The following is a 15,466-nucleotide window of genomic DNA, read 5'->3' as shown; positions in this document are numbered from 1 at the left end:
AAGACTTGTGGAGAAAACTTTCTAGCCTACTATGAGATAAAATATGTAGGGCAGCCCACATGTCATATGAGGAATGTTGGTGATGCTGATCCTATTGTTTCTTGTTACCTAGCTGAGGTCACATGACTAGAACGTTGCATAGGTTGTGTGAATACAACTATCTCACTCTCTTGTAGAAGATAGGATCACTTTTGACAGGATTATAGACAATTTGCTACATAGTATTAGGAACTTGTTGCACTTTGTATGTTTGTTTGAGTTGCTTGCTGTACAGCCTGACGATGTGGATCACTGTAAGTAGTCTGCACACCTTTGTTAAAAATGTGTCTTCTGACAAGTCCATTTGCTGAATTTGTTTTTTTAAATGATTACCTACTAACATCTAGTACTGGACTGTATATGGCTCTTATGTATCTGTGCTCTCTTTCTGCAGATACCTATTGTGAGAGTTGCTTGACTACAGCCCAAGGTAGGATTGATATGCCTTTTTTCATTCATGTGAAGTGTGTTCAAGAGGGCTAGTAGACAGTCATGGAAGGCATTGTTGCTACACTCTTGCTACATTTAAGAGCATCAGACCAGGCACTGTTGCTACACTCTTGCTACATTTAACCACAGTGTGACAACACAAGGCATTTGCTTGATCCTCAGATATAGAAATAGAGTTATTGGAATCATTGATTCATGCTCTTTTTTTTCTTCTTCCAGAAGTTGAGAGCAGAAGAAAGAGATAGCAGAGTACAGACGGGATGTTATTGAGAAGCTAGTCGGTTGGTGCTGTGTGTGGAACCGCTCCGTTCCACAAAAATTGTCAACTTTCCAAAGAAAATATGAAAACGTCCTGCAAGCACCTATTAGGTAATAATGTGAATTTGTGTTCCGTATCTTGAATAATATTTCCTACAAATGGACGTTTATAATGTTATTGGACAATGTGTGACAACTCTTCAGATGTGCACAATGAGGAGTTCCGTACAGGCAGAGTTGCAAAGAAAAAGCCATATCTCAGACTGGCCAATAAAAAGAAAAGATTAAGATGGGCAAAAGAACACAGACACGGGACGAGGAACTCTGCCTAGAAGGCCAGCATCCCGGAGTCGCCTTTCACTGTTGACGTTGAGACTGGTGTTTTGCAGGTACAATTTAATGAAGCTGCCAGTTGAGGACTTGTGAGGCGTCTGTTTCTCAAGCTAGACAATCTAATGTACTTGTCTCTTGCTCAGTTGTGCCCTGGGCCTCCCACCTCCTTTCCATTCTGGTTAGAGCCAGTTTGCGCTATTCTGTGAAGGGAGTAGTACACAGCGTTGTACGAGTTTCAGAAGAAAGTACTTTGTTTCTGGCTATTTATTTTGAGCCTATAATCGAACCCAGATATGCTGATGCTTCAGATACTCAACTAGTCTAAAGAAGGCCTGTTCATTGCTTCTTTAATCAGAACAACAGTTTTCAGCTGTGCTAACATAATTGCAAAAGGTTTTTCTAATGTATCATTAGACAGAAAATAAACTTATTAGCGAACACAACGTGCCATTGGAACACAGGAGTGATGGTTGCTGATAATGGGCCTCTCTACGCTATGTAGATATTCCATAAAACAATCAGCCGTTTCCAGCTACAATAGTCATTTATAACATTAACATGTCTACACTGTATTTATTTTAATGGACAAAACAGTAGCTATTCTTTCAAAAACAAGGACATTTCTAAGTGACCCCAAACTTTTGAACGGTAGTATATATATATACAGTGGGGCAAAACAGTATTTAGTCAGCCACCAATTGTGCAAGTTCTCCCACTTAAAAAGATGAGAGGCCTGTAATTCATCATAGGTACACTTCAACTATGACAGACAAAATGAGGAAAACAAATCCAGAAAATCACATTGTAGGATTTTTAATGAATTTATTTGCAAATTATGGTGGAAAATAAGTATTTGGTCACCTACAAACAAGCAAGATTTCTGGCTCTCACAGACCTGTAACTTCTTCTTTAGAAGACTCCTCTGTCCTCCACTTGTTACCTGTATTAATGGCACCTGTTTGAACTTGTTATCAGTATAAAAGACACCTGTCCACAACCTCAAACAGTCACACTCCAAACTCCACTATGGCCAAGACCAAAGTGCTGTCAAAGGACACCAGAAACAACATTGTAGACCTGCACCAGGCTGGGAAGACTGAATCTGCAATAGGTAAGCAGCTTGGTTTGAAGAAATCAACTTTGGGAGCAATTTAGAGAAATGGAAGACTACAAGACCACTGATAATCTCCCTCGATCTAGGGCTCCACGCAAGATCTCACCCCGTGGGGTCAAAATGATCACAAGAACGGTGAGCAAACATCCCAGAACCACACGGGGGACCTCTGTGAATGACCTGCAGAGAGCTGGGACCAAAAGTAACAAGCCTACCATCAGTAACACACTACGCCGCCAGGGACTCAAATCCTGCAGTGCCAGACGTGTCCCCCTGCTTAAGCCAGTACATGTCCAGGCCCGTCTGAAGTTTGCTAGAGAGCATTTGGATGATCCAGAAGAAGATTGGGAGAATGTCATATGGTCAGATGAAACCAAAATAGAACTTTTTGGTAAAAAATCAACTCGTCGTGTTTGGAGGACAAAGAATGCTGAGTTGCATCCAAAGAACACCATACCTACTGTGAAGCATGGGGGTGGAAACATCATGCTTTGGGGCTGTTTTTCTGCAAAGGGACCAGGACGACTGATCCGTGTAAAGGAAAGAATGAATGGGGCCATGTATCGTGAGATTTTGAGTGAAAACCTCTTCCATCAGCAAGGGCATTGAGAATGAAACGTGGCTGGGTCTTTCAGCATGACAATGATCCCAAACACACCGCCCGGGCAACGAAGGAGTGGCTTCGTAAGAAGCATTTCAAGGTCCTGGAGTGGCCTAGCCAGTCTCCAGATCTCAACCCCATAGAAATCTTTGGAGGGAGTTGAAAGTCCGTGTTGCCCAGCAACAGCCCCAAACATCACTGCTCTAGAGGAGATCTGCATGGAGGAATGGGCCAATATCCAGCAACAGTGTGTGAAAACCTTGTGGGGACTTACAGAAAACGTTTGACCTCTGTCATTGCCAACAAAGGGTATATAACAAAGTATTGAGATAAACTTTTGTTATTACCAAATACTTATTTTCCACCATAATTTGCAAATAAATTCAATAAAATCCTACAATGTGATTTTCTGGATTTTCTTTTCTCATTTGTCTGTCATAGTTGAAGTGTACCTATGATGAAAATTACAGGCCTCTCTCATCTTTTTAAGTGGGAGAACTGCACAATTGGTGGCTGACTAAATGCTTTTTTGCCCCACTGTATATATATTATATATTATAATTTTTTGGTAGGATTGATATGCCTGTTTTCATTCATGTGAAGTGTGTTCAAGAGGGCTAGTAGACAGTCATGGAAGGCATTCTTGTTGCACTCTTGCTACATTTAAGAGCATCAGACCAGGCAATGTTGCTACATGTAAGAGCATCTGATCAGGTTTTACTTTTGAAAGGTCATCCAACTCAGAATTCCAAGTTGGGAACTCAGGCCTCTTTCTAGAGCTCCCCGAGTTCCCAGTGTCTGAAAGCACCATAAATCCAAAGAATGACAGACTTTGATGACAACGTTTGATGACACAATTTGCCACAAGAAGAACCACCACAACACCTTCCTGTTCAAGTGAGCGCAGAACAACAAGGTCAGTCCAAAAATGTATTGTATGCTGCTGCATATATGATGTAATGTGCCAGGGAGAAATGTATACCGTAGCTAACAAAGTAGTACTAAGTATATGTTGTGTAGTAATCTGTTAGTAGCCCATGTGCCTCACCCTAATAATTTAGTCCCTTTCCCCTCATAACTTAGCTAATGTTCTGACTGTGGTTGCACATGTAGCCTGTTTTAGAGAAATGTAATCATTGAATTTGTAGAGCTTTCATTGTCGGCTTATATGCCCCCTTATTTGTCCTACGGTTCTAGCATGGTGTACAGGGAGAACACTGTAAGACCAGCCCATGTTCTGCATTCCGTCGCTGTACTTTTAAAAAGTGCTGAACAAATAGTTATATTGACACGCTCATTCTAGCTCACTCAGTAATGTCCTAATCGAAATTGTCCACTTATGACATAGTTTTTACATCCAATTGTCAGGGGAAACCACATTTTTTTAACTCTTCTGTTGTGTTCGTTTCATGTTAATTAATTCTGTGTTCCCGGTCCAAAATGACCACCCCATTATAGCTGATTATAAATCCATAATATACATATATTATCACCTAATGTTGTGTTAGATCTTTTTATCAACTTAAGTTCTTGTGATATTCAAGGCTCAGGGCGTTTATGAGTTTTTAAAAAAGCATAATGTATGGATTATTTATGGATTATGGACTATAACAAATACTCAAATTAAACATTTTGTGCTATTTATCACAGACTACTTTGTGTCAAAGTTTAACAAGGACTCTCTCCTCCTCACCAGTGTCATGATCAAAGATATGATCAAGAGCCTCACAGTATATCGTTTGGTCATTGTGCTGTCGCAGAATGAATTGTGAGCAAGGCCTCAAAAAAGCTTTATATACCAGAGCTGCAAGAAAAGTTCTATATATTATTGAAACAATGTTGCGATTGTTTGTGAGAATGCCAATAGGTGTGGTTCCCATGGGGGAAAGATTATATTGGGAAAAGGTTCCCGTGGGGGTTGCCATGGAAGCCAAGAAGGGGAAATAGGTGTGTGCGTGTGCTCAAACACACATGTATGTGGAGGACACACTTCCTCTCCCAGACCATCTGATGAATGGGCATGTGCCTGAACTCAATTTTATACACTAATTGTAGGCTCACCCATTAATTTCTAATGACCGGTCATTTTTGACCGGGAACACCACATGTGTACAAAAGTTATGCCCTGTGTGGACAAAGTCATGGAACCTTATGACTGTCAGATTAAATTAACTACATTTTCCCGAGAGAACTTGTAAATCAGTCCAATTCGACCCGAACACAGCAGTCAGCCATATCTGCATATTTTTAAAGGCAGTAAATGAGGCTGAATCAATTGTTTCGCTGCCAGACAAGGCTCCGCTTATAGCCAGGTGTAGAAGTGGTAAAGATTCACTCCATGCTGCTGAAAAGAAAGCTCTGCTGTTGGGACAGCTTTATGTAGGCCCTAACAGTTTGCGATCACCGTTTGTCACCGTTATAGTCCAATTCATGTATTGTTTCGTGTTGTGTTGTGTAGTGGCTTTTCTGGCATGCAACAAAACATTAGATTTTCCCCCCCCCCACCAAGATTTAGATGCTAAAATCACCAATGAACACATTTTAATGTAACTATGTTCAACTGTACCAACTCTGTTAATTTAATCTCCAAAATTCTCTTAGAATAAGAATAAAGATATTTCTCAATCTCATGTTGTTTTATGTTATTGTAATTTCTGCCATACTGAACTGACAATGCAATAATTTGTAGGTTCACCCACTAATGCAATATATTGATAAAGGATGTGACAACTATTATCTTAACGGAATCAAGTGTTCAGCCATCTGCCCTTTTCCAGAAACATCCATATTGCGTTTCTCTCTGTCTCATACAAAATCCATATCTGAATAAGCTAAGAAATAACACAGTTGGATTGAAATATTTGAATTGGATATTATTGATTATTCATTATACACTATTTCAAATTTGCTTTCATTTGTAAATTACATTGTCAAATCACTCAATTTGAATGTGAGCCGTGTAATACTTTTACAGATTCAAGAGATCATTATGATGACTGAATAATGATTTATTTCAGAAATTCTGACATAGATAAAGATGTAGTATATTTAATTCAACTGCTAATAATACTAGGTACATTTCATATTCACAAATGCAAATGGTCTAATTCAAAACGTAAACTTTTTTCACTTTATAATGAGTTTAAACAATATGGCACTACTTTAACTAAAATGAAAAACAAAAAGTCAATTAAAACTTGTTGTATTATTAATGAATATGATTTGTTTGTTTAGGATTCCTGGCAATGTAAATAGTTTGCATATGACTGTTTCTCTTTTGTTTGGTGATATTTGTTAATACATTTTTATTTTTAAAAACATTTTATTTTATTTTATAATAATTATGATGACGGATCGGGTTCCATTTCAGTCCCCAATGCCTATTTATGATCTTCCCCTTTGTTGTCTATTGCAAAAAGGATATGACAGGATTTCCTATTTGGGCTCAATTTAGGCCTGGTGGAGCCATCATCATAATGTTTCTTATTAAAATCATATTACACCTTTCAACATTGGAGGCTGAGGCTGGGGGAAATGAAGGTGCTAGGGATAGAAATGGAACAGGGCCTAAATTATGTTGCTAGGAGGCGCTGTTGCGACCGGAAGAGGTCGATGTGATGAGGACCATTTGAGGCAAACCTGAGATAGAAAAGAGAAATTCACGATTCTGAAATTCTATAAACAACAGAAACCATAAGACAAACGACGCCAGGAGATATTCATTTGTCTTCAACTTTGTATTTAGGGGAAGAAAAGAGATACACGAAGTCATTGGTTGTGGATGTCACGCTAGAAAATCAGGGTAAGAGGAGAGGGATGGGCACGGACAAAACCCGCTGTCAGTCAGCCACTGCTGGGCACAGCTGTAGAAGCATGGCTTGCTTCACGAGTCAAATACTATTACCATGCCGCAAAATGTAGTGAGGCTTCACTGTTTGCCAGCCAGTCTATTCTGCTACATTGTATCAAAGTGTAGGCTAGATGCGCTTGACTGTAATTTGTATCATGCCATGTAATGAGTGGACTATAACACCGTACAGTGCTACTGTGTCTTCTACTAGCCGTGGCTGTTATTTACCTACTCTGGGGGAACCAATAATAAGACAGGATATTCACACACGGACCCAGGTGACTTTTCATTACATCTATTCATCCATGAAATAACCACATTATCAGAAAAATGGAACTGGTGTTGCGGGAATTATCTGACCATACTTATTCTGGTCGAGATATTGGGTCAGTGGGGCATTCAATCCGGTTGCTTAATTATTTGATCATGAGGATCTCATTCATTCTCAATCAATGTGGGTTAACTACGGGTTTAAGTAAAATATTGTGTCTGTGTGTGCTTGCGTGCACCTTCATTGTCTTTGCTGACAAGCATTCCCTTAAAAGCAATCACATTGATCAGAAACATGATTCTTCATCATGCCTCTCAGAATAGAATAGCATGAGTGGAATGTGATGAGTGTGAGATATACAGTAACTAAAGACAGAGCCCTCCTTGGGTTTGTTTGTCTGGCTCTTCCAGTTGTTCATAGCTTGACAGCAGATAGTGCCTAACCCCACGCCTTCATGGTTCACACACACTGCAGAGCTTCTTCTTGTGTTGACATTTAGCCTACAGGCTCGATCACCTGGCTCCAGTGTCTTGTCAAATACCCTCTCTCATTGGATACTGTACCGCTTTATGACTATTCATCTGACTGTGTCTCTGTTGTAAGCAGCAGATTTGAGAGGCTGGAGCTCAAACATGGACATGGAGAGTTACGAGGACTTCTGCCTGCGGAGCCTGACCAGACTGCAGACTGAGAGCCAGGGAAAGAGCCAAGGCCAACAGACAGGCTGTGAGCCAACTGGTCCTGTGGAAGCTCTCTCCTTCATCCACTTCCATGGAAGGGCTGTGCTCTCACCCTTGGTAAGGACATAGTCTGGGGGAAAGGGCAGAAGGTGCGGAGAGCTGTATAGACATAGATATAACATAAGGTCAGGGGCAGGATTTAGGGGCAAGGTGGGAATTTTAACATGTTAAAATGTGTTTTTCTGTTTGTGAATTCCAGGATATTACAGTGTCTTTTATCCAATTCCTCCCCAGCATTGGATGCACTGTAGATGTATACCATGGCATTGTTGAAAAATAGTTTCTGATTGTCTGGAAAGGCATTCTAGAGCGTGCATTTTGTCCCTATAACGAACAGTATATCAGCCCGGTAGAATTCAATGGCTACAGTTCTTACAAGCTCTTTGAAATTTAAATCATTATTGGCATTGTTGATTTTGATTTTCATAATATCAAGCTAGGACTGATGAACCCATTTGTACCTGCAAATGAACACATTTCTAGTGGCAAATGTGTTCAATTATAGCCATGGCATAAAAGGGATAATCAACAAGGTGCTATGCGTTCTAAGAAAAATAATGGCACTCCTTGGAAGGTGAGTTCCACTCCGCTAGTGCGTCGTGGAACACACCTTCCACGTCGTTCATTCTTTTCCATAGGACTCATAGCCCCTTGTTGATTATCCCCTTACGTACATTGTATATATTGTGGGCTAAATCCTAACCATAGATATTATCCATGCATGTAATTCAAACCTTCCGCATAAAAGGGGAAGGTAGTAGTAAATGTGCACAGATGTTTGAGTTAAGTTAAGCATACTTATATCCAATTAGGATTCAGCCCAGTGAGCGTAGTTTGTTGTCATGAGGGTGACTTTGCTTTCTTCCATGACAACAAAATGGTTCCCCAGGAGAGTTTGTGTATGTGTGGGTATTCTCCTGTCTGGGGTTTTGTAACTCTCAAGTTGCATGGTAACCAAATGCAATGATCCTTTGGTTTACAATGTAGCATTGTGAGCAATGGGCATTGAGTGGACACACACACCATTATGCCCACACACACAACAAATATCTGGCTTAAACATTTTGTAGTTCACATGTCTTAGCGAAAGAGACACCATAAAAAACACGTCATTGTTTATTTTGTTAAATCACAGTATTAAAGGGACAATCAATGGTTCAAAGCATTTTCCTTGTCCCTGTTTTGGTAAAAATATGGGGATGGGTACATAGGTTGTCTGATCCATGTTATCTGACTGCTGCCTGATTAAGTTTACTGGGAGGAGCTGTGTGAAGGAAATGTTTGTGAGAGTGGGGATAGAGAGGGGTGTGTGTTTGTGCATGCCTTGTGGGTTTGTGTGTGTGCATCTGTGTGTACGTGGGCAGGTGGAAACTGAGATGCACTTCCTAACCTCCTGCCAAATGTATGACCATAGAGACACATACTTCACTCAGATTACACAGACCCACAAAGTATTTGAAAATAAATCAAATTTTGATCAACTTCCATATCTATTAGATTAAATACATCACCGCAGCAAGATTTGTGACCTGTTGCCACAAGAAAAGGACAACCAGTGAAGAACAAACACCATTGTAAATACAACCCATATTTATGTATATTTATTTTCCCTTTTGTACTTTAACTATTTGAACATTGTTACAACACTGTATATAGACATAATATAACATTTGAATGGTCTCTATTCCTTTGGAGCTTTAGTTGAGTGTAATGTTTACTGTTCATTTTTATTGTTTATTTCACTTAATTTTGCAATGTAAACATACGTTTCCCATGCCAATAAAGCCCCTTGAATTGGAGAGAGAGAGAGATATTTGAGAGAGAGAGAGATTTGAGAGCTGATTAGAGGGAAGGTCATTAGGCCTACTCTGGCTCTGTCCCACATTCCAGAACTTGACTGTTGTGTTCTAAGGAAGAAGTATTCTACACTCTTTGAAAAAAAGAGTTCCAAAAGGGTTCTTCAGCTGTCCCCATAGGAGAAACCTTTTTGGTTCCAGGTAGAATCCTTTTGGGTTATATGTAGAACCCTCTGTAGAAAGGGTTCTACATGGAACCCAAAATGTTCTTCAAATGGTTCTCCTATAGTGTCACACGGAGCAGAACAGGTGAACCCAAGAGCAGACTCAGACGAGGAGACTGGGATGAGGTAACCAAGGTATTTATTGACGGGCCAGAGTCAGAGCCAGGCCAGAGTCAGAGCAGGCATAACTGTAACGGAGAGGAAAACAGCGTCAGGCAAGAGAAAACAGGTATAACACGAAAACAAGATCTAAGCAGGAACAAACGGCTAAAACAGAGGTTACGATGTGGCAGCGTGGAAGTGGCAGGGCTATTTGTAGAGGTCTTGATTATGGAACAGGTTGCAGCTGGTGGGGATCTGGTCTGCCTCCAGTACACTTCTCTCCGACCACACAATCACACACACACACACAGAGGAAGAGGGAGAGAGCACTAGGGGAGTGGCGGCAGGTTAGGGAGACACAGGATGAGAAGTAGAGGGCGTGGCAGGAGCAGATGTAACATATAGGGACAGTCGAAGAACCCTTTAAGGTTCTAGATAGAAAAAAAGGTGCTTAGTGTAATTAAAAAATTGTCACATGGATTCCGAGAGACCCAGGCGAGAATGTGTGTTGGTGCATGCGCGCCTGTCTGTGTTTGTCTTTATATGACTATGTATGTATGCATGTATGTGTGTGTGTCTCTCTGACTGTGTGTGTTTATTGTGATCCATCCTCAGCTGAGTGTGGAGCAGCGCAGCGAGATGTGCCAGTACAGACAGAGGGCTGCCCAGCTTGAGGTGGACAGACAGGCACTACGCAGCAGCAGCCTGCTGACCAGGGTTCAGGACATCCTCGACAATGCTCAGGTCAGTCTCAGACAACCATTTCCCAAGACTCCAACCACCCAAGCCGTAGACCAGGGATCATCAACTAGATTAGCCGCCGGGCCAATTCTTTTCTTGAGCGGATGGTTGTGGGAACAGATTTCCCATATTACAATCACTTGGAGTTGATTTCCTTGTGTTTTTACAGTTTGTTTTTTATCTCCAACAATGAAAATTCAACAAACATTTTTTTTTGCTCAGAAATTTGGGGGGGCCAAGTTAAACCACTAGCTAGGGGAACCCTGCCATAGACTGTTCTCTCTGCTTCCTCATGGCAAGCGGTACTGGTGCATCAAGTCTGACACCAACAGGCTCCTGAACAGCTTCTATCCCCATGCCATAAGACTACTAAACAGCTAAATACAGTATCTAACAACATGGCTACACAGACTATCTGAGTTGACCTTTGTATTTTATTCTTATTTTTGCACTGACTCTATGCACACTCACAGGGCCCTACACACTACGCACACTGATACTCCAACACACATACACACACTGATACTCCAACACACACACACACACACACACCACATACACACAACTGATACTCCAAACACACAACAAACACCACACACACTGATACTCCAACACACAACACACACACAACCACTGATACTCCAACCACACACACACACACACACCACACACACACACTGATACTCCAACACACACACACACACTGACTCCAACACCATACACACACATACCCAACACATACACACACACACACTGATACTCCAACACACACACACACACACTGATACTCCAACACACACACACACACTTATACTCCAGCACACATACACACACACACACACTGATACTCCAACACACAACACTCACTGATAGTCCAACACACATACACACACACACACTGATACTCCAACACACATACAAACACTCACTGATACTCCAAACACACAAACACACACTGATACCAACACACATACAACACACACTGATACTCCACACACATACAAACACACTATACTCCAACACACATACAAACACTCACTGATACTCCAACACACAAACACACACTGATACTCCAACACACATACAAACACACACTGATACTCCAACACACATACAAACACACACTGATACTCCAACACACAAACACTCACTGATACTCCAACACACATACAAACATACACTGATACTCCAACACACAAACACACACTGATACTCCAACACACATACAAACACACACTATACTCCAACACACAAACACTCACTGATACTCCAACACACAAACACACACTGAACTCCAACACACATACAAACATACACTGATACTCCAACACACATACAAACATACACTGATACTCCAACACACATACACACACTTATACTCCAACACACATACAAACACACACTGATACTCCACACACACTACAAACACACACTGATACTCCAACACACATACACACACTGATACTCCAACACACATACAAACATACAATACTCAACACACATACACACACTGATACTCCAACACACATACATACACACACTGATACTCCAACACACATACAAACACACACTGATACTCCAACACACATACAACACACACTGATACTCCAACACACATACAACACACACTGATACTCCAACACACACAACACACACACACTGATACTCCAACACACATACAAAACACACACTGATACTCCAACACACATCACACACACACTGATACTCCAACACACACACACACACACACACACACACACACACACACACACACAACACCACACACCACACACACACCCACAACCACACACCACACACACACACACACACACACACCCACACACACACACACACACACACCACTGTAAAATACTCCAAACACTACAAACACACACTGATACTCCAACACACACATACAAACACTCACTGATTTGCTCACACACACATAATATGCACTTACAGTGCATTCACAAAGTATTCAGACCTCTTGACTTTTTCCACATTTTGCTCCGTTACAGCCTTATTAAAAAATTGATTGAATCGATTTTCCCATCAATCTACACGCAATACCCCATAATGACAAAGCAAAAATAGTTTTGGGGAAATGTTTGCAAATCACATTTACATAAGTATTCAGACCCTTTACTCAGTACTTTGTTGAAGCACCTTTGGCAGCGATTACAGCCTCGAGTCTTCTTGGGTAATGCATGTTATAAAGGGAAAAGGGTGCTTTTTCGGACGCAGCCCATATCTGATTATTTGTGTTAATTCCCCTCTTCTCTCTGCCTCTCTTACTACAGGTGGACAGTAAAATGGATCTACCAACTCCGCCATATTGCCTTTCCCCAAAACCTGAGACAGTGAATGGCTACACCCTGGTCACAGACTCTCCTGGGCTACCCAGGGGCGCTGGTGTGGTTGGGCTACACATTACGGATCGGCCCACCACTCCTCAACCTGAGTCCCCCATAGTCCTGAATGGGTACAGGGCAGAGGAGAGAGAGAAGCAGGTAGAGGAGGAGAGGTGGGAGGTAGAGGAGGAGATGAGGAGGGGAGAGGAGGAGATAGGGGGCGGTCAGGATATGAGTTTCCAGAGCCTTCTGAGGAGGTCGAGGGAGTATGTGGAGAGAGAGCAGGCCCAGAGGGGGTCAAAAGTCATCGGCCGGGTCACTTCAACCACCCCACCTGTGGAGAGCCTCTCTGACAAGGAGAACGAGAGCCGCAGTCCTCTGGGAGAGATGAAACCTGAACAGGGGTACAGCCTGCGCCACAGTCCCCTAAACCCACCTCAGATCCAGGCCCACATCCAGCACCAGAGTCAGTATCCTGCCCAAGCTCAAGCCCAGTACCAGGCTGTGTGTGACCCATATGGCTCTCGGTTTAGCTGCCTCTCGTCTGGCCTCCCCGACCCTTACGCCCTCCTGCCCAGCCCTGAACCCAGCATGAGCCCCCGCCCCCACCGCCGCCGACCACGTCCAGTGTCCACTGGTAACATCATGATCTCCTTCCCCATTGGTTCGGCCGACCTCATCCCCAGAGGGCTAGTGGGGAGGCACCAGGAGAGCGCTGTTGTCATGGCGACAGGGGTGATGAGGTCACCGGAACGGGGGTCAGGCGTCAGTGACGGTAGCAGTAGTCGTCGTGGCAGCCAGTGTGGCACCAGCCCGGTCCAGGAGAAGAGCTGCAGCCCAGTCAGTACCTCCGGAACTGGTTCACATGGGCATCATGATGTCATCAGCTCCGGGTTTCGCCGGCGCTGCCACACCCTAGACAGCCAGCTCCACTCCTCCCATTCTGCCTCAGGACCTGGCATGGACCGCAGCCAGGAGAGGCTCCCGCGCTTCATGGGGGGTGTGCCTCGTTTGGCCCTGAGCCGTAGGAGCCCCGCGGTCCCCCTGAATCAGTCCTATGAGGTGGAGAACCCCTCGGCCACGCTGCTAAGGCCCCACGTGAGACCCTTGACCCCTGACCTCTCTCCTTGCCAGATGAGTCTGGAGCCTGAGGGGCCTCAGGGGCCCCATGATGGACGGATCACACCCAGCTCTTCCTTAGAGGAGCAGGACAGTAAGACAGGTGAGAGAGAGAGATCGTTGTGACGTAGTGTGTATGATATAAGAGAGTGTTATGAAGAAAACTATACAGGGCAGTCTGTACTCTGTGATTCATTTGTCTTGAATGTAAAGTCCACTACTTTTCGTGCAATCATTGAAAATAATTGTGTGTGTGTGTGCTTTCATGCATGTGTGTGTGGTATGTGTACTTGTATGTGTACGACCGTCCGTGCGTTTATGTGTCTTTTCTTTTTGTGTGTGTGTGTGTGTGTGTGTGTGTGTGTGTGTGTGTGTGTGTGTGTGTGTGTGTGTGTGCAGGTAGCCTAGTGGTTAGAGACAGGTAGCCTAGTGGTTAGAGACAGGTAGCCTAGTGGTTAGAGACAGGTAGCCTAGTGGTTAGAGACAGGTAGCCTAGTGGTTAGAGTGTCAAATCCCCGAGCTGACAAGGTAAAATCTGTCATTCTGCCCCTGAACAAGGCAGTTAACCCACTGTTCCTAGGCCGTCATTGTAAATAAGAATTTGTTCTTAACTGACTTGCCTAGTTAAATAAAGGTTAAATAAAAAAATATCTGCCTCACTCTCAGGTTTTACACAAACAAATATATATATATTTTATAAAGAACTGTACAAGTGATACATTTGTGACATCCATATTTAAAAACATTTATGAATCAATATCAATATGAGATCTGTATGTGAAACATTAACATTTTATTCATTTAGCACATGCTCTTATCCAGAGTGAATTACAGTTAGTGCCTTCATCTTAAAATAGCTAGTCACAGTCAAATATACACTATACGGACATTGCATTCCAGTTAAACAATGGATATATAGTGTTTTGCAAAAAACTAATTTTAATACACACAATCTATGAATTAAAAATCATGAAGGTAGCTAAAAGTACTCATTTCTGGCGAAAAAACACAATATAGCGTTTTGGAAATAAACTCTTCATTTGTCTCTGCCAGGCTGCAGCCTTAGGATCTAGGCTCTGCTTTAAAAAGTGAAATAATGTTTAGTCACTTTTTCTGAGGGAGTTTACACTTGTTTTTGTGATTTTTTACTGTGAGAGTGACAAAGTTTAAGTCCTTCTGTTATGATTGGCATATTTGTGTGACTGACAGTTAAAAGTCCCACCCAGTGTGTTGTGGTTGGTCTAAGTCTGTGATTGAAAGGTGAAACGTCCAGTCAGGTTACCATTTCTCGCAGCTTCTTCTCTGTGCGGACCTCTCTGTCCAGCTGCAGCAGAGCCAGCCTCTCCTCCAGGGGCATCTCAAAGAAGATGTCATGGACGTCATATCGAGCCGCACGCAACTGAGGGGACACACACACAATATAATCAATACTCGTACTCATCCGGTTCCACTTTCTGTCTGTGTGTGTGTGTGTGTG

The 15,466-nt window shown here is 42.5% G+C and overlaps 1 protein-coding gene across 1 annotated transcript; it reads left to right on the top strand.

The window, feature by feature from the left end:
- The first annotated feature begins 407 nt into the window (after window positions 1-407).
- On the top strand, window positions 408-15,062 carry LOC111974480 (centriolar coiled-coil protein of 110 kDa). The gene is made up of 6 exons (XM_070447403.1): window positions 408-469; window positions 709-858; window positions 7,523-7,713; window positions 10,394-10,522; window positions 12,820-14,092; window positions 15,043-15,062. Exons 2-6 carry the CDS (start codon window positions 831-833, stop codon window positions 15,060-15,062), a joined length of 1,641 nt encoding a protein of 546 aa, XP_070303504.1. The 5' UTR covers window positions 408-469; window positions 709-830.
- Window positions 15,063-15,466: the final 404 nt, after the last annotated feature.

Source organism: Salvelinus sp. IW2-2015, linkage group LG15 (assembly GCF_002910315.2).
Source record: "Salvelinus sp. IW2-2015 linkage group LG15, ASM291031v2, whole genome shotgun sequence".
In the NCBI taxonomy this organism is placed as follows: Eukaryota; Metazoa; Chordata; class Actinopteri; order Salmoniformes; family Salmonidae; genus Salvelinus; species Salvelinus sp. IW2-2015.
Note: the sequence above shows the minus strand (reverse complement) of the source record. Positions and strands in the feature narration are given on the sequence as shown.